Source organism: Bos mutus, chromosome 5 (genome assembly GCF_027580195.1).
Source record: "Bos mutus isolate GX-2022 chromosome 5, NWIPB_WYAK_1.1, whole genome shotgun sequence".
Lineage (NCBI taxonomy): Eukaryota > Metazoa > Chordata > Mammalia > Artiodactyla > Bovidae > Bos > Bos mutus.
The window spans coordinates 13,370,988-13,391,556 of NC_091621.1; the positions used below are offsets into that span (position 1 = coordinate 13,370,988).

Here is a 20,569-nt window from a genome sequence, read left to right on the forward strand (position 1 = left end):
AATTACTTGGTCTAATTGAAGTCCATAAAATTTCAAAGAACGTGAGATACCAGTTGCCATATAGATTTGAGAGCTGAAGTGCAGAAGAATCTAATTGTGAGAAATTCAAGATGGGAAACAGCACACGTGTCACACTGGTAATGCTAAAGAAGAAATATAATCGAAAGTGAAATGAAGACCAAGTATTGTGAAACAAGTTCATTTACTGGTGACACCAGATCTAGAAGACTAGAATGATATATCTGGTAGGACTCCAGTCACTATTACATCCAATTCCATAAGTTCCTAAATGAGATTACATAGCTCTTTAAAAAAAATGTTAAGGAACTTGCCCAAGGTATACTGACTAATAAACAGCATCAACATGGGACTTAAACACAGATCTTTTTATTCTGAACTCAATTTTTCAGTACTTTACCCCTTTGTTTCATTTAAATAATGAGACGATGTCCTAGTATGCCAATAATTATTCCATAATAAGTATTATAAGGATAAACATTAAATTCATACATACATAACTTTCTGAAGAGGTGCAATTCTCTGAGTCATCTTCTACTACTTTCTTTTTAAAAAGTTTTGAATCCTGGAGAAGTTTAAGTGTGGAAAATACTATCGCAGCACTAAAATAGAGAATATAATTTAAACATTATTAGTATTACATTTGTGGCATTTGTACCTTATTTCCTAAGTCTCTTCCTCCAAAAAACCCTCCCCATATTGCCACCCCTGCCCCAATTAGGTGCCCTGTCTGTGTGCCCTAGTGTGGTCTTAACCACAAGATGGTACCTAGCACATTATTTAACTGCCTGCAAACCCCTGTATAGTCTCACCTAATTTTATCTTATTCCTTGCTGAAAACCAGCATCTAGTGGCTCAGACACAATAGAAGTTAAAAAATATTTTTAAATGAAAAGTGTGAACAAAAGAATGAATGTTTCCATGATCTAAAACAAAATTTACTCACACATTCATTAATAAAATGAGCACAGATGTATTTTCCATACATCAGAATATGGTTCTCCGGGGTTATTTGATGCCATAAAACTGTGTTGCTTAATGCTATGCACTTGGAAAATCTTTAGGAAAATTTTTGCTCAATCAGTATCTAGCAGTGCCAAGAGGTAAAGGTACTTAATGAAGAAAATAGAAGCCAGGAGAGAGGACTCTTCTCACTTCCTGTTGCCCGGGATGTAAGTTTTTCTTCACTTTAATCCATCCCATCCTCTTTCCCTGTATGATGATATACATATAACTGATGTCACACTTTTTCAAAATATTTTAATAATATATGTCAACAGGCCTTCTCATTGGAAAATCTAGACCAAAACAAAATTCAAATGCAGAATAATCTACCTGACAATGCTTGTTGTTATGCTACTTTATACACAGAAAGATTGGCTGAAAGCCAAATGGACAATATATCCATTTATCTAACTGATCACTTGATATCTCCACTTGAACAGTAAATAACAATCGCATTTAAGAGGTGTTATGAGCTAAACTGTGTTGAGGTCCTAACCCTCTGTGCCTCAGCATGCATTCTGACCTGGAAATAGAGTCTTGACAGAGGTAACCAAGCTAAAATAAGGTCATTGGGGTGGACCCTATGCATGTGCTACATGCTGTGCTAAGTTGCTTCATTGTGTTTGACTTTTTGCGACCCTATGGACTATAGACTGCCAGGCTCCTCTATCCATGGGATTCTCCAGACAAGAATACTAGAGACAGTTGCCATTTCCTTCTCCAGGGGATCTTCCTGACCCAGGGATCGAACCCGTGTCTCTTACATCACCTGCATTGGCAGCTGTGTTACCTGGAAACCACTAGTGTTACCTGGAAAGCCCCATTCCAATATAACCAGTGTCCTTACAAATGGGGGGAATTTGGACAGAAAGACAGACATGGACAGAGAAACAGACATGCCCAGAGGGAAGCTGATGTGAAGACACATGGGGAGAAGGCAGCCCATGACTGGAGTGATGCACCTCTCCATCACACATAATGCAGAACACCAAAGATCGCTGACAAGCAACAAGAGGTGAGGAAGGGCTCCCTCCAGAGCTGTCAAAAAGAGCGGGGTCCTGCCAACGCCCTGATTTTTGGATAGTCAGCCTCCAGAACTGTGAGACTATAAAATCCTGTTGTTTTAAGACACAGTCTTGGGTACTCTGTTATGTTAGCCCTAGGAAACATGTTGTTCAGTCGCCCAGTCATGCCCAACTCTTTGTGACCCCATGGACTGCAGCACGCCAGGCCTCGCTGTCCCTCACCCACCATCTCCCGGGGTTTGTCCAAATCCACATTTGTTGCATTGGTGATGCTGTCCAGCCATCTCATCCTCTGACGCCCTCTGCTCCTTCTGCCCTTGGGAGGAGGGAATAGCAAATCTGCCCACTGGAGGAGGAAATGGCAAACCACCCCAGTACACATGTCGTGAGAACCTCATGAACTGTATAGAAGGCCTAGGAAACTAGGATGGATTAAAAACAGAGCCCCTCCACCTCCTTCTCCCTTCCACCTCCTCCACCAAACCTACTCCTCCTTCTTGTTCTCTACCCCAGATCAAGAGCCCAGTATCACCACTGCTTCCCCTTAGCCTCCCGCTCCATGTTCAATCTGTCAACAAGTTCTGTCGGCTTCACCTTCAAATCTGGATACTATCCAGCAGCTCCTTCCTTCCTTCACTGCTACTGCTAATGCCTCCATCCAAGCCACCAACATCTCCAGGCCAGACAGCTGTGGGAACTTCCTGACCAGTCTGTCTGATATGGCTCCCGCCCCTGTGGTCCTGGTTCCTACTCTGGTCACATCGATCTCTCTTCAAGATGTAAATCAGATCATGTCATTTCCCCAGTCCTCCTTCCAGAAGCCTCCCTGGCTGTGGCCAGTATACCATCTCCTTTGGGTGAGGTTTCTGGCCAAGAAACCAGCTTCATCAGGGTCCAGGGATACTTCTAAGAAGGTATAGTCTCTGTGTATAGGCCCCCAAGGTATGTACATATGCTCAGATCTTCATTACATTTTAAAGCCTTTTTTTTTTTTGGTATGCATCCACGTGTTGTATTAAAAGATATCCTCTGTCTCGTCTTCCCTCAATCTTTTTTTAAAATGGTAACTGGTATTTACTGTGTTTACCACCTGCCAGGTGCTATGTTAAGTGCTTTCTGTGAATTAATTGACTTAATCCCCACCACAAACCTACAAAGTATGTATTATTATCATCCCTATTTGATAGATGAGTTAATTGAGACCCAGAAATGACTTGCCTAAGGTGACTCATGGAGAAGGAAATGGCAACCCACTCCAGTGTTCTTGCCTGGAGAATCCCAGGGACGGGGGAGCCTGGTGGGCTTCCGTCTATGGGGTCGCACAGAGTCGGACACGACTGAAGCGACTTAGCAGCAGCAGCAGCAAGGTGACTCAATGGGCATGAGTTTGAGCAAACTCCAGGAGATAGACAGGGAAGGCTGGCATGCGGTAGTCCAGAGAGTCACAGAGAGTCACACAGGACCGAGCCACTGAACAACAACAAAGGTGACTCGGGTAGAAAGGGGAGGCAGGATCAGAACCCAGGCCACTGGCGCCTGCCGCATTCTCAGATTCATCATTCTTCTATAATGGCCTTTTCCTTTTTACAGTTCTAACACATTGCGTTTTGTTTATCCTGGCACAGGGTTACTTGGTCCCACATTTATATTCCTATCTAATTATTGTTAACTGTACCTTGCACGATATAAAAGGCCCTCTTTGTTCAGCTTTTTAATGTCTTTTGCCTTCATTCTACTCAGTAAGCTTCATTAAATGGGGTTATCTTAAGGATATTAAATGAGGTACTTAGTCTTTTATATGCTCAAAAATATGTATTGAGCACCTGCTATAGGCCAGAAGCAAATCTAGGGGTTATGGATACAGTACCTGACCTCACGGAGTTGACATTCTATTGAGAGCAGGATGCTCTCAGCAAAGAGGAATGCTCAGCAAACAGACAGTATTCAGTGCATTCTTGCTATAATCCTCCTAGCTGTCATTATTGTATAAAGTTGGACAGGGAAAATGCAAGGACTAAATTGATTTTTTTTCTGAGTTGTTAACCAGCATCAAAGCTTTTCAGCCATTACTGAATTTCAAACTCTCAGGATTTTACTCCGTCATTAAACTGGTTTAGATACTTGTATTTTCTAAAATATGGCTTGTGATGATCTAAACTTACTATTTAAAAGAAAATTAAAATCAAACAAGCAAGCAAGAAACAAACAAACAAACAAAAGTATAATGTTTATGGGGTTTGCGTACAGGTACAGAGTCTCCTCTCCCCTACACCCTTCCTCCCTGCAGGCTACATACACATTTCTAATGCACTTTGTTTATTCAGTAGCTTCAGAGTTAGCACAGGATATCAACTAGAGACCTTGGAAGAAGAAAACAGTACTTATCTCACTCTTCTGATCTGAAGGCCTAATTCTGATTTCAAGAGAAATGAGATACAGGGTTTGGAATCTTGCAAACCCCAAAACTTAGTGAATAAAATATAAACGTACTGGTATGTCTTAATCCACGTGGTACTGCTTAGTTGCACAATGGAAAACTTCTAGTTTCTCCTCTGCACTAGGCAGACAGAAAGTGTAAGAGGATTACTGACTATAAACAGTCTGAATCCCAACAGAAGGACATTTCATTCTGACACAAAATTAAAAGGCTCAAATGTTATCCGACTTAGACAATAAATTAAATACAAAGGAGAACAGAAAGGAACATTTAAAAAAAAAGAAGACAAGATTCTGAAATAGAGAGGCAGCCCTGAAAGGAGTAGAAATACTGTTTGCGTAACTTTGATCCCATTTATTTCTTATTAACATTCATGACAAACATGGTCAGTTTGTTCTCATAAAATCTATGTGGCTCACTCCACCTGTCACCCAAGGGAACGTGCCTTTCAATTTCCTTGACACATAATTTTATTAGAAGAATCATGAAATGTCAAGCTAACCATCATTTGGAAAAGGGACTGTCCAACACTCTCAGCAGTGCCCAAACAGAAGCTCACAGAGGGTGAAGTTCACCTGCAAAAACACATTCATCCTGACAGTAGGCTTTCCCAAGTGACAATGCTGTCACTAACAGCCAGCAGTGGCAAAGTTTTTGCAGGTTTTGTCCCAAGGGCCTGGCTCATGGACTTAAAATTGGTGCGATTCTGGTATACTTGCATATTATTTGCATACATCTATCTGGTTGTCAAATTAAAGTTCTGTTGTGACATTCCTTTCTATGCTATTTTTTAATGTTTAGTTTCTCACTTCATTCTTCTTCACTAAAAAAAAAAAAAAAATCACTCTTATCCTCCACACTAAAAGGGTATATATAAGACATGTAGAGAGCAGGGCAAACAAAGAAAGTAAGAGACAAGAACTATTTTCCACAGTTGCTATTGCTCTCTGAGACACAGTTTGGAAAAAACAGTTCCATTTGCCACCATGGGAAATCATATGTTCATTATTTTCCATATATAGATATACATATATATTCTATATAGTGATAACACACAAAATCATACATATAATACACATTAAGATATATACATATTTTCTAAATATATATTTACATATTATATATTCAAATCATTTATTTTCTATAGGAATAATATAGTAAAAGTTCCTTTGTCTTCAAACTTCAGTGGGGAAAATGGTGTATTATTATGCTGTCTCTGGGGCTGCACAGAGTCGGACACGACTGAAGCTACTTAGCAGCAGCAGCAGCACTACTTAGTCGCTCAGTCGTGTCTGACTCTTTGCAATCCTTTGGACTGTAGCCCACCAGGCTCCTCTGTCCATAGAATTTCCCAGGCAAGAATAGTGGGGTGGGTTGCCATTTCTTCCACCAGGGGATCTTAGCACCCCAGGGATCGAAGCCATGTCTCCTGTGTCTCCTGCATTGCAGGCCAATTCTTTACCCTCTGAGCCATGTAAGCCTCTTTTAACCAACTACCAGTATAGTTTAAAGATAGTTACAAATGTGACAATACTTTAACCCAGTGGGTCCCAAGTTTTTTTTAAACTCAACACCCATTTACATTCTTAAAAATTATTGAGAACTATCAAAGAGCTCTATCAATATTTACCATATTGGAAATTAAATTGAGTCATGTTTAAATTCATTAACATTTACTAATTCATTTAAAAATAAAAACTTATTAATTTTAATATAAATAATGTATTTTATGGAAAATATATTTTCAAAAACAAAAAATAGTGAGAAAGATGCCAATGTTTTTGCATTTTGCAAATCTCTTTAATATCTGACTTGAAAAGAGAAAATCTGCTGAATAGAAGACTAGTCAGTCTGTTCTGACATAATGTTTGGTTGAAGTACGGAAGACTAGGCCTCACACAGATAGTGACTGGACATGGGAGGAGTATTTTAAGAGCCTCTTCAAATAATTGTGAATATTCTTCCTTGATACTATACCAACATGTGACAAATGATATGCTTAGTTGCTCAATCATGTCAGACTCTTTGTGGCCCCATGAATGGTAGCCCTCCAGGCTCCTCTGTTCATGGGGATTTTCCAAGCAAGAATACTGGAGTGCAATGCTGTGCCCTCCTTCGGGGGATCTTCCCAACCCAGGAATCGAAGCCAGGCCTCCCGCATTGCAGGCAGATTCTTGTCTGAGCCACCAGGGAAGCCCAACAAATTATAGTTTCTTAAGTTTGTTGTTACGTGAAATGTAATACCATCCACTGATGCGCTTTTCCTACTCAGTTACATGAAAACCTAATGGTCTTTCTCGTTAACCAGGATTTGGGAACATCATATGTGGTCATTTAGAAAACATAAGCTCCCTGAGTTATACAGATCCTCTTGATGTTGAAGCATCTCATTATACAATTTTTAAAAAACAATGCCCATTAATGTCACCATCAGTCTCATCCAAAATATCTAAGCATTAGAAAACTGTCAAGCTCATGATGGCAAATACAAGTTTTCCAAAACTCCAGTTTTCTCATGCAAGTTTAGATGTTATCACTGGCAACAAAAACAATTAGTTGTTTTCCTAGAAATGGCATGTTCATTTCACTCGTTTTCAACAAAATGCCTGTCAAATACCCAAGTCTGAATAATCATGGTTTTTCAGTTGTTTTTATAAACAAAAATGTTGTTCCATGAGAAAAACAGCTTAGCCAGCTCTCAATTCATCCACATGCATTCTCTTCCTCAAGACAGCCATCAGACTGCGCTACGCAGTGAAAGTGCTTGAGGTACACTTCCCACTTAATATATTCCCACAGATTATTACAAATTTATTTAAGAATAGGTATTTATGAATGTAACAGATTCTACTGCTTCAGCAAAAGCATTCTTAAGGTGAATCTGCCTTTTTTTTTTAATCGCAAGCACACAGCAGTGAAGAACAGAAGGACAACTAGTTCGCTTTGGTGTCACTGCTTTGATTCATGGTGAGCTGATGGAAGTTGCAAATAACAACACAGAAAAGGCAAAAAAATCTTCATTTTATAAACTATTATACACATAGTTTACTATGTTATAAACTACTATAAAAATAGTTCTAACCTCACAGACCTCCCTGAAAGAGTCTCAGGAACATCCAAAGATCTGCAGACCACATTTGAAAATCACTGCCCCAAACAGACTTTATGGATTTTCATCGCTGCTTAGAAACCACAAAAATTTATAAATTCCCCCAAACCTGTACTGTCTCCAACATAAAATCAAATTTAGATGTGGACTCAGTAGAGCCCAGCGAGCTACAGTCTATGAGGTTGCAATTTAGCAACTGAACAACACCAACCATGGAAAAGCCTTCAATCAAGGCAATAGTGAGATGATTGTATGTTACCAATCTAAGTACAAGCAAAGGGGGGGTTCTGCTGAACTGACTTCCCCTTTGTGAAGGCTGCAGGAGTACTTCTGTTTAAAGAGAATGTCCATCTAAAAAAATTAAGTCCCTTTACAAATTCTGGACCCAATGCATAGAACCTAATGCACAGAATTTCAGTATACTGAGAAAGGAGAGGAAAAAAATTGTTTCCATCTAATTTTATCATTTCTTCTTTTCATTCAATGATATTTTTCAGTTCTAAAATCTCTAGTTTTTGTCCCCTAAATTCACCTATTCCTTTTATAATCTTGTCTCATTCTCATCCATCCTTCACATCTTTGAACAGTTCATTTCTTGGGCTGCAAAGTCTGCCATTTATTGTCTGCTCTCTTCTGAGGCTGTTTCTTCATTTGGTTTATGATATTTGCCTCTGTGCTAGCTTTACCGGCAGTTATTTTCCATGGGAGTCCTGCATTTCCTAAGTTAATCTCTATGAGACAACTTTGGCTTTGTCTTTGCTCCAGCTTTGTGATGTCAAGGCCAGTTTCAAAGTTAATATCTTAAGGTTTCTGCCTTTCACTGTCAGTGCCAGTTTGGACCCTGCACTTGCCAAAAGCATCCATCTGAGGAACTTATTTGTCTTGGGCTACTCTTTTTCCAACTATACTCAGCGCAGGCAGCAAGCAGGTTCCTGGCTAGTCCCCAGAGACCTTTCTGAAATCCCAACCTAGGGGATAATTTTATTCTGTATTAGAGAAACAGAGAAGACTGGACTGGGATCCTACCCTACTGTGTACAAATTATATCAGAGCATCGAATTCACTCTCTCTACTGGGTCATTTTCATCAGTATATAATACTGATATTATCAGTATATATCAGTATATAATACTGATATACAGTATATAATACATTATTGTTGCTCTCATCTCAAAAAAACTTGTCTTGATCCTACTTCTACCAACTTTACCCTATTCCTCTAACTTCCCTTTACATGAAAATTCCTCAAAAGAATCATCTTTACTTGCTCATTCCAATTTCTCTCCTCCCGTGTTATCATAAAACCACTCTAAACATGCTCTTTCCCCATTACCTTCTAAAATTACTCCTGTCAAAGTACAAAATACTGGTGATGTCCACATTTATAAATCATCCAATTGCCAATTCTATGTTCTCATCTCAATCTACCTGGAGCTCTTGGCACAGCTGATCGCTCTATTCTCCTTGACACACTTTCTTTACGTGGCTTTCCGGATTTCATAATCTCTTGGGGTTTTTTTTTTTTTTTTACTAGTCATTTCTTCTCAGTTTCCTTGGCTGGTTCCTCGTTTTCTCCCCAATCTTTTACCACGCCCAACCCTCAGTCCTTGGTCTTTTTCTTTCATTCATCTACTCACACTCCTTAAGGAATCTCATTCTTTATAAAGGCTTTAAGGGACTTCCCTGGTGGTCCAGTACCTAAGATTCTGCTGCATTCCCAATGCAGGGGGCCCAGGTTCAATTCCTGGTCAGGGAACTAGATCCTACATGCCCCATGCCACAGCTAAGACCTGGGGCACCCAAACAAATAAATAAATACACATTTTAAAAAACAGAGGCTTTAAATACTATCTATATTCTAAAGACTCCAAGAATATTTGATATTGCCAATTGTATCTCAAAGGGACATCTCAATCTAAACACATACAAAATGTAACTTTAGGTCTTTCCCCTAAATAAGCTGCACCTCTGCAGTCTTCCCCATTTTGGTGAGGGACAATTTCTTTTGTAACTCTTCTCTCTTTCTCACTACTCTACAGCTAATGCATCAGCAGATTCTAACGGTTCTACTTTCAAAATATACCCAGAATCCAATGGCTTATCACCATCCTCAGTGCTACCACCCTTTTCAGAGCCACTAACATCTTTCTTTTTATAACAGCTTCCCCAGCTGATCTCTCTGCTTTCAAACCCTTTCTCTCCTACAATCAATTCTCCACCTAACAACTGGAGTCATCCCTTGGAAGTGAAAATCAGATCATGTCATTCTTCTGCTCAAAACAATATAATGACTCCCTAGTTCTCTCAGAGGAATAGCCAGAATCTTCACCCTGGCCACAAGATCCCTTATGATCTGCCTCCCCCACCAAGTACATCTTTGAGGATCTCTGAAAACTCTCACTTGCTCCATTCTAGCCACAAGAGACCCTGTGCTATCCCTCAAATGTGTATCAGGCATGTTCCCACAGCCTGCAACACTCTGTCTACAGGTATTTGCATGGACAACCCCCGTGTTTATTTGTTCAGATGTCACCTCATCATAAAGTCTACCCTGACCACACCAGATTTGGGTTATATGTCAACACTGATGCCAAGCACATCAAGAAGACTATGAAGAGGATGATTACTTCCATAGGGAAACTATCCAGGAAGAGCACAGCAGCCTCCCAAACAGGTTGAAAATGTCTAAAGAGGAAAGAGAAAGGTAACTGACTGGGCTTTATGGTGGTTAACGGGCGGCGCTGGGTTAAGGTTTCCCACGTGTGGGTCAGGGTCTGTGTGGTTTAGACTTCCCACCAGCACCAAAGGAGGGGGCAACTAGGCTTTCTTCTCTGCTTGTCTGGGCATGGGGCACGAGAAGGGGGAGTGGGAGCAGTCAGTTAATGAACATCTAAGTGGAGTCATTCTCTTTACTACAATAGCACAATTTTAAAAGGATAACCTTCCTCCTCCTCCTGCCTTCAGATATTCTCCGTAACACTTATTTTTGGCCACACTATACAGTTTACCTAACTGTTAGGTTTACAGTTTATCGTCAGCCTGCTTATCTTCTATTAGATTGTAAACTCTATGAGGGTAGGATTTTTGTCAATATTGTTATGTACTTTTTGTCTACTGGGATACAGAACTTAGGACGGTGCCTAGCATATTGTAGATGCCCCTAGATTATTTTTTGAATGAATGAATGTTAATATAAGAAATTTGCTCATTATTCAAAACATCCCTATTGAAAGTATACTAATGATAGAGGTGATTATCATAACTGATATGGGAAGCTCTTTAAAGTATATTTCTATATTATTCAATATTAAAAAATCATTGAGAAGTATTTTAACCGTCTATGAGCTTTTGAATACAGAAACTGTATTCTATTCATCTTTGTATCCTCAGTGTCTAGAACAGAGCCCTAGAGCAAGGTACTCAGCAGATGAAAGAAAGTGAAAAGTGATCTAACTTAGGTTTCCCACACTACAGACAGGTGGGAGAAGCCCCCGGTGGCACTAGTGGTAAAGAACACGCCTGCCAATGCAGGAGACGTAAGGGATGTGGTTACAATCCCTGGGTCGGGAAGATCCCCTGGAGAAGCACATGACAACCCACTCTAGTCTTCTTGCCTGGACAGTCCCACGGACAGAGGAGCCTTGCAAGCTAGTCCATAGGGTTACAAAGAATCAGACATGACTGAAGCGACTTGGCAATGTCAACAGATACTGATCACTATAAATGAATCAATCAATGAACAAATGAAAGGAAAAATCTGACATTAGCAATTGCATCACATTTAAAAAATCTGCCACTTACAACAGTTTATTCAATGATTCAGCACAGCATAGTTCATAGTAACTTTTTAAAAATAGAGTTAATTTTTAATATTGTTATTGGTTGGAAAAAATATTCCACAGGTGTAATTTGTAAAAAGCTATAAGGAATTTAGATTCTGCCTTTTAAAAAAATAGATTAAAAAAAATAGATTAATTCTGAAAAGGAGAGATCTGTGAATTTGCTAATGTTTGACATAAAACATCCGAGCTATGTGCTTTAATAAACCAACTCATTTGTTGAGGACTATAATTTTAAGTGTAGTAACGTGAAAAAAAAACCCTGAATCCTAAGTCTGCTCTATTAATCTAGGAATTTTTGAAGCTTACATAAAATTGAGATATATTGAACAAATCAGGGTGAGGAAGAAATCATGTGTGCAGATACTTGCCTGTATGCTGCCCGGTGTCTCTGCAGGGCAATGGCAGCCAGCTGCAGTCTGACCTCCACCACAATCTCCAGTTCGCCAGCAGAACACTGAGAGAGGTCCTTATGGCTTAGATGGTCCATCTCCGACAGAAGGGTGTTGAGTCTGTCTTCAGCTTCTGTCAGTAAAATTGACTAAAGAAAGAATACCACGCAGTGACCCAAGTCCAGACATAATACAAACCATGTCTCATCCTTACTCAGCAAGCATTTTTTACGTACTAAAAAGTAACAATGAATGGAAGAGCAAAAAGGAAATCTGAACAAAAGCATCAGAGAAGAGAGCTCAGTGAACAGGAAAAGTTAGCAGAGAATGAAAAGGGCAGTAATGGCAGGAATAAGGTGCAGGACAGTGGCCCTTTACTGCACACACAGCTGATGCCCATACTTGCTTATTCACAGAAGCTGTGTTCTAGAAAGTTCCTGCCAACACTGAGTCAGTGAATGCTGAAGCATTACTCCTAGGGGAAATACAGGGATAGGTTCCTACAAGCCTCTGGTCACACCATTTTTTGTCAGCTGATCAATATGTAATCTTGTTTAATGTGTGTCTATGTTTAAAGACATATAATTGAATATATAACGTAGATTCATTATCCCTGAACTCACAGCCAGGAGCTCTATAATTCATGCCTGACTGAAGCTTGTCTAACATACACATGTTCTCCAAAAGGCTCATCACAGCCTTCTTGAACTTAGGATTACTAGACAGCACTTCAGCTTTATGCTTAGGGGCCATTTCAAATAATGAAATGACAAAACCCCCACAAAAATGTGAAAAGTTTGGCAATAAATACACCATGAAAAGGGATACTTGTTTATAGTATGAGAGTGGAAACAAAAAGTCACCATCGTGTTGTTCAACTTGGCTGAGAATGTGCATGTCAGAAAAATCCAATTCTTCTATGCTCTGTGCAGGTCCCCAAATGACCACCAAAGAGCCAAGGGTTTTGATTTGGAGGTTACAAGTAACTTTTAGCAGATAAGCAAATCAGCAAATACTGAATCTGTAAACAATAAGGATCAACTGTATTTCAAATTAAACTATGCTCATCTAACTTGTAATGTGAAGATAACAAGATTTTAAGGTGGACAATCAGTACTAATTAGAGAAAAAAGAGAAAGAGCCCAACCAAACTTTCAAGGAACAGGTCTCTGAAGACTTCTTTGTATAGGGCAGTAAATATTATATAAGGACTAAGGTAATTTAGTATAATGGTTAAGAACATGATCTGTATTTTATCAATTACCTGGCACTAGTGAATTTCTTACTGTCTAAGCCTCAATTTATTCATCGTTCAGCACAATATAGTTCAAAAATGATTAACAGGTACATCACAGAGTTGTGAGAATTAAATATAATGCAAAGTGCCTGTCATGTATAATAGTAAGTACCAAATAAATGGTTCTGTTGTTGTTGCTGTTGTGAATCACTGTTACGATTAGGAGCTGCCAAACAGGGTATGGAGAGCTTAGATCCCATCAAATAATAAATCTTATTTTCCCCACCAACTTACCTGAGTTAAAAGGTCAAAGTCTGACACCACTCAGCATCTGCTTTTTTCATGGGGAGTAGACCCATCTCTGGCCCCAACCCATGCTTGGGAAAGAAAAGCTAACAGATTTCCCAACAGTAAGCACAAACGTGAAGGTTGGCCTGGCCAGGGCCTAAGAGTGGGCATTGTGGTAACTGATTCACTATGATTTGAGAATTTTTTTTTTTAAACTTACCTTTAGTGTGCTAAGAGCAAAGTTCTCTTTCAATTTTGTCAGATGACAAAGTGAGCCTCCCTCATCCTTTAAACACATCTCTACAAAACACAACATTTTAGAAGAACTACATATATCTATGGTTAGCTTAAATGTGAATTCTAATTTATAAAACTTATCATTAGTTGGGAAATTTAATGTTTAAAAATCAACCACAATGATAATTAGAAATACATTGCTATATACAATGGTCCTCAAATATCATACTCTATAGAAGACTACGGCTGATTCTTAAAACAAATTGTGTGTGTGTGTGTGTGTGTGAGTCACTCAGTTGTGTCCAACTCTATGACCTCATGGAGTAGCCCACCAGGCTCCTTTGTCCAAGGGATTCTCCAGGCAAGAACACTGGAGAATGTTGCCATTTCCTTCTCCAAGACAATTCTGAAAGGATCTTTCATATGTTTGTTGATGCCATTCAAGTTAATCAACTACTGATACAAAGTAGTGGTTCCTCACCTGTGACCCTATATGGTTCTCAAAGTATTCTGAGACTTCTAGATGTTTATAATATCTCAGTAAGATCTCCTTGGAGGTGTCAGTACTGCTGATCTGCACCAGCCCCTCACTCTAAGACCAGAGAGTGAGACCATTTGGAACAGCACAACCTACACTCCTCAAACATCTTGACATTCCTACCTACGATCCAAAGCCAGCCCTCATTCTGAGCAAGGGAGAACTGAGACAATTTATATCGCAGTCTTTGCCTGCTTTAGTAAGCCTGGCTTCTAGACTACAAAAGGGAGAAAAATGACAAGTCCTATTTGACTAGGAATTAATGCACAAATGACGCACGTAAAGAGGCTAAGTTTGCCAAGTGGAACAGGGAGTCCTGAATATCATGGAACTGAACACTCTTGACTTCCTCCCTTCTTCCAACTTCAACCTACCTGGCTCTTCTCCTAAATTAGGAGGCTCTGGAGCTAAGGGTCAGCTGAGGATGGAGGGCCCAGAAGAAAGATCTGGGTTGTGGTCTTCTTCCCTAAGGGAAAGTGTGAGAGAGACAAGGATAGAAGACAAATGCCTGAAGGTTGGTATGGAGAAACGCCGGGAAGAGTCTGACCCACATCTTCCTCTGGCCCTCTCTGCCTCCTGAGCAGCGGTCCCATGTTGTATTAGGCCCCTCCCTCTTGGGGGCTCTAAGTAACAAACTATGTTTTCACTGGCAGTCAGTTCCTGATCTGTTGGCCTTAAGCGTTTGTGTGAAAGTGTTAGTCGCTCAGTCGTATCCAACTCTGTGATCCCATGGACTGTAACCCACCAGGCTCCTCTGTCCACAGGATTATCAAGGCAAGAATACTGGAGTGGGTTGCCATTTTCTTCTCCACAGTTGGCCTTACCATACCTGAATAATAAGAAAACTTACACTTTAAAACAGAGGTCAATATTATTCTGATACCAAAACTAGACAAAGACATCATAAGAAAAAACTACATAATATATCATATGAATATGGATGCAAAAATCTTTAAGAAAATCCTAGAAAACAATCCAGGAATATATATAAAGATTTTACACCATGACCAGTGGGATTTATCCCAAGAAAGCAAGGATGATTAAACACTCAAAAATCAACCAATACACCCTATTGATAGAATACAAAATAAAAAACATATAATCATCTTAATAGACACAGGAAAAACATTTAATAAAATCCAACACTATATTTAACTTATATGCAGAGTACATCATGCAAAATGCTGGGCTGGATAAAGCACAATCTGGAATCAAGATTGCCAGGAGAAATATCAATAACTTTAGATACACAGATGATACCACCTTTATGGCAGAAAGCGAAGAGAAACTAAAGAGCCACTTGATGAAAGTGAAAGAGGAAAGTGAAAAAGCTGGCTTAAAACTCAACTTTCAAAAACTATGATCGTGGCATCTGGTCCCATCACTTCATGGCAAACAGATGGGTAAACAATGGAAACAGTGACAGACTTATTTTCTTGGGCTCCAAAATCACTCCAGGTGGTGACTGCAGCCATGAAATTAAAAGATGCTTGCTCCTTGAAAGAAAAGCTATGACCAACCTAGACAGCATATTAAAAAGCAGAGACATTGCTGACAAAGCTATGGTTTTTCCAGTAGTCATGTGTGGATGTGAGAATCGGACTATAAAGAAAGCTGAATGCTGAAGAATAGATGCTTTTGAACTGTGGTGTTGGAGAAGATTCTTGAGAGTCCCTTGGACTGCAAGGAGATACAACCAGTCCATACTAAAGGAAATCAGTCCTGAATATTCATTGGAAGTACTAATACTGAAGCTGAAACTCCAATACTTTGGCCACCTGATGAGAAGAACTGACTCATTGGAAAAGACCCTGATGCTGGGAAAGATGGAAGGCAGGAGGAGAAGAGGATGACAGAGGATGAGATGGTTGGATGCCATCACTGACTCGATGGGCGTGAGTTTGAGTAAACTCCAGGAGTTGGTATGCTGGGAAGCCTGGTACGCTGCAGTCTATGGGGTCGCAAAGAGTCGGACACAACTGAGTGACTGAACTGAACTGAACTGAACACCCTTTCATAATAAAATCTTACTCAACAACTTAGGAACAGAAGAGAAATTCCTCTACCTGATCAAGGACAGTTAATATCATACTTAGTAGTTAAAAAAAACTATTTTAAGGCAACATTATTACATTTGCAAAATGCTTATATAGTTTTGTATGTATATATGGGCTATAAATTCCATCCATGGATATCTTATCCCATAGAAATATATACTATAATATGGATATGTAGTGCTTCTGCATATCCCTGGATATGGCAGTATCTAGCGATATGCAAATACTCCATATCCTGGAAACAAAATGAACACACAACAAAGGAATGGTTGAATAAATCATGGGATGTTCACAGCATAGAATACCACACAGCCAAGATAGGAGACAAAGCAAAGCAGTTGACTTGGGGTGGCTTAGCAAAGTTTTCTACATAAAAACTGCAAAAAGCAGAAAAATTAAAAATATGTCATCTCTTAAGCAAATGACAAATCTGATTTTGTATGTGCAGCTGACCGTTGATCAACATAGAGGTTAGGGGCACTGACCCTCCATGCAGCAAAAATCCATGTATAATTTATACTCGGTGCTTGGTATAGACAGTCCTCTATATCCACAGTTTAGCATCTGCAGAGTCAACCAACCACAGATTTGCAGTATTGAAATATTCACTATTGAAAAAATTTAATAAACCAGTGGACCTGCGCAATTCCAACCTGTGTTGTTCCGGGGTCAACTGCACATAATGTAAAAAAAGTAGACATATATGCAGATAAATTGGTGGATATGGCACCTAGACATAAGCACATATGTGTGTCATTAAGTGAACTCAGAGAAAACTATGAAAGAATACCTGCTAGAATGTTTATATGGACTATAGTGGGTAGAGTGGGGAATTGGAAGGGAAAGGAAATAAAAAGAGAAATAAGCAAAAATAAAATAAATCGTTACCTTTCAAGTTTGGAAGATTTGGTTTGCTTTTCTCATTCATAACTCCATGGCCGACTGGTTTCATTGTCTGTTCTGGGACACAATTTATTGTTGCAGCCACATTTATGAAAAAGTATGCTTTAACAACTAAAAACTTATTTAAGAGATGTTGCTGGCTGACTGTAGTCAGAATTACAGGCATGCCTTTATTTATTAAATCATCAAGTGCCTAAAACAATGGAGAAAAAAAAAGAAAATCAGGAAAAGTAGTAAAATACTGTTCTCAGATATTATTAGCTTCAGTCCTTCTACAGTCCTTATTTGGCACAGGATGAAGGAATGGAGGGCTAGACACGAGGGACTGTAATTGGCAAGTCCATTGGGAGAGACATGATATCACAACAATGCCAGCAGGTCCACAGTGCTACTGCCGTTCCTCACCAGTGGGTGACCTGCCCCACAAGGTCAGCCCTGCCACGCAATGAGAGTGAACCTGGTGCTGGCATCGAGGAGGGGACAAAATAGAGCAACTAAAAAAGCTCACCAGCCAGGCATGTTGGCCGCTCTGCTTTAGCTCAAGTGAATTAGGGCTCACAGGTTGGAAGAGGAGGAAGAGCAGGTAGACAAGCAACCCCTTCCCAGCTTAGATTCTGGGTCAATCATGAGAATGCCCAGCTGAGGACTCCCTCAACTTCCTGGCCCCCTCCCTTGCACACAGACACTTCCTTGGCAATTGTTCTAAGTGGTCCCACTTTACATTCCTGACCAAGCCTCAGTGCCACCTGTCATCATCCTACATTTTCCCAGTCCATTCACTCTTGCTCTCTCCTTAGACAACCACTTCATGCCCTTTTTGTTTCTAAATTCTAACACTTCTTCCCCCATGCCCCTCCCAGCAAATAACCGTGCTTCCTCTACTCAAATGAGCAAATTGAAGCAGTCAGAGTAGCGCCCACAGACCCCGCAGCTCCACCTCCCCACGCACCTGCCTCACTGCCCTGCCTTCCTCCCTGCTCCCTAAGGCCGGTGCCGCGACTTAGGTCATCAGTCCCATCCCCACCAGTCTGATGAGCCATTCTCTCCTACAGTGTAAGTGTTCCCTTTCTGACAAATGCCACATGATATCACTCACGCATGGAATCTAAAATATGACATGAGCAAACTTATCTATAAAACAGGAACAGACTCACAGACACAGTAAACAGAATTGTGTTTGCCAAGGGAAGGAGGGAGGGAAGGGATACATTGAAAATTTGGACTTAGCATATGTAAGCTATATTATATGTGGAATGGATAAACAACAAGGTCCTATAGCTGTAGAATGCAGAGAACTAAATTCAGTATCCTATGATAAACTGTAATGAGAAAGAATATGAAAAAGAATGTATATATGTGTATAACTCAATCACTTTGCTGTACAGCAGAAATTCATACAACACGGTATATCAACTATACTTCAATTTGTAAAAAATGTTTCCTTTCTACAGAGACATTCTCATCAGTACTCTGTCTTCTCCATTTTAAAAACCGATTAACTCTCTACATTCTGACTTCCCTCTCCATTTACTACCCGAATTTTCTCTTTTGTTTACAACAACAACCTACAAGGTTGTCACTATTCCAATCTCTCTCCTTTCATTTTCTTGTAAACATACTCCATCCTTACACTGAAATCCTCTGTTCAAAGTCATCAATGGCCTACTCTAGGCTAAAGCCATTGTTCAATTCTTAGTTTTCATAGGCAAGAATACTGGAGTGAGTAGCCATTCCCTTCTTCAGGGGATCTTCCTGACCCAAAGGAAGGACCCAAGGAGTCCCTTCCAAACCTGGGACTCCTGCCTTATAGGCGGATTCTTTACCGTCTGAGCCACCAGGGAAGCCTGCTTCATATGCTATGTTATGTTAATCTAAGACACCATTATTTTATATGCCAATTAAACATTCATATGCCTGCAACTGTAAAATGCATTCTAACTGCAGAGCTATTAAATGTTTTATTAAAATGAATGTTTAAGACTTGGTGAATTACAGGACTGCATTTGTCAGCAATATTTGACACTAATAAACATTCCCTCTTTTGAAAATGTTCCTCTCTTGGCTTCCAAGCCACCACACTCCCTTGCTTCTTTTCCTACTCTATCCACTCCTCCTTTTCAGTCTTCTTTGCTGGTTCCTCCTCTTCTCCTAGACCTCTAAGTATTGTAGTGTCCCAGGGCTTGGTCCCCTTCTGTATCCTCATTCTCTCCCCTTAGATGATCTTAATCAGGCTCATGCTTTTAATCTCATCTAAATGCTAAGTCCTACATTTTTGTGTCTAGCTCCAACTTCTCTTCTAACTCAAGACTCGTGTAATCAACTTCTGACTCAATTCTTACATCTCAAACTCAACATGTCCAAAATTTTATTCCTGATTTCCATCCCCCACCACACACACACAAAATATAAGCTCTATAAGGACTGAGAATTTGTCTATATTGTTTATTGGCTAATGTGTCTGATTGACAGCACCATAATAGTACCTGACACACACAGTAGACTCCACAAATTAGCTAAAATGATCCCTTTAAAACATAAGTAGGGCTTCCCTGGTACCTGACACACACAGTAGACTCCACAGATTAGCTAAAATGATCCCTTTAAAACATAAGTAGGGCTTCCCTGGTGGCTCAGTGATAAAGTATCCGCCTACCAATGTAGGGGACATGGGTTTGATCCCTGATTCAGGAAGATCCCACATACTGTGGAACAACAAAGCCCACGTGCCACAACTACTGAGCATATGCTCTTGAAACCAGGAGCCTCAGCTACTGAGCCCACGTGCTCTGCAACAAACGAAGCCACTGCAATGAGAAGGCCATGTACCACAACTAGAGAGGAGTCCCTACACTCTGCAACTAGAGAAAAGTCTGTGCAGCAGAGAAGACCCAGCACAGTCAAAAATTAATAAATTATAAATTAAAAAAAAAAAGTAGATCAGGCTACACCTCTGCCCTGAATCTTCCAGTGGCTCCTCCTTTTGTTCAGAGTAAGAGCCTGGATGATGAAAGCCCTACAAGGCCCTTCTCCATTTGGGCACCCCATCACTAGCCACCCCGTTACCTCTCTGACCCGTCTCCTACTGTTCTCCCATCACTCACACAACTCAAGGAACACTGGCCAAGGTGTCCCTCACTAAGTAGGCGATCCTGCCTCAGGGCCTTTGCACCCACTGTAGCCTGTTCTAAGATTATTCTTTCTCCAGATTTCATATGACTTGCAACTTTATCTGCTTCAGGTCTGTTCACCAATGTCACCTCAGTGATGACTAAGCTGATTGCCTCATTCAAAATTACAACTCCAGCCTACCCTCTTTATTGGCTGCTAGGTTCATTGTCCCCTGCAGCATGGTTCACCTTCTAACATACTACATAATTTACTCATTTATAATATTTAGACATATATCATGTTTATTACTAGTCTTGCCCACTAAACTATAAGTTCTCTGAGGGCTTGGAATCCGTATTGTTGATTAACTGATGCA

At 40.1% G+C, this 20,569-nt stretch overlaps 1 protein-coding gene across 6 annotated transcripts in view; it reads right to left on the bottom strand.

Moving 5' to 3' along the window:
* The window catches only part of CFAP54 (cilia and flagella associated protein 54), a 304,320-nt gene that overhangs the window by 91,868 nt on the left and 191,883 nt on the right, over positions 1-20,569 (bottom strand). For all 6 annotated transcript variants that reach the window (XR_011464166.1, XM_070370322.1, XM_070370320.1 and 3 more), the window contains 4 exons: positions 17,071-17,278; positions 13,571-13,650; positions 11,805-11,974; positions 515-620 (listed from right to left, as the gene is read on the bottom strand). Coding sequence is in view for 5 of the 6 variants with exons in the window: in XM_070370322.1 (XP_070226423.1) it covers positions 515-620; positions 11,805-11,974; positions 13,571-13,650; positions 17,071-17,278 (564 nt within the window). In the remaining variant the exon portion in view is untranslated. The remainder of the gene's footprint in view (positions 1-514; positions 621-11,804; positions 11,975-13,570; positions 13,651-17,070; positions 17,279-20,569) is intronic.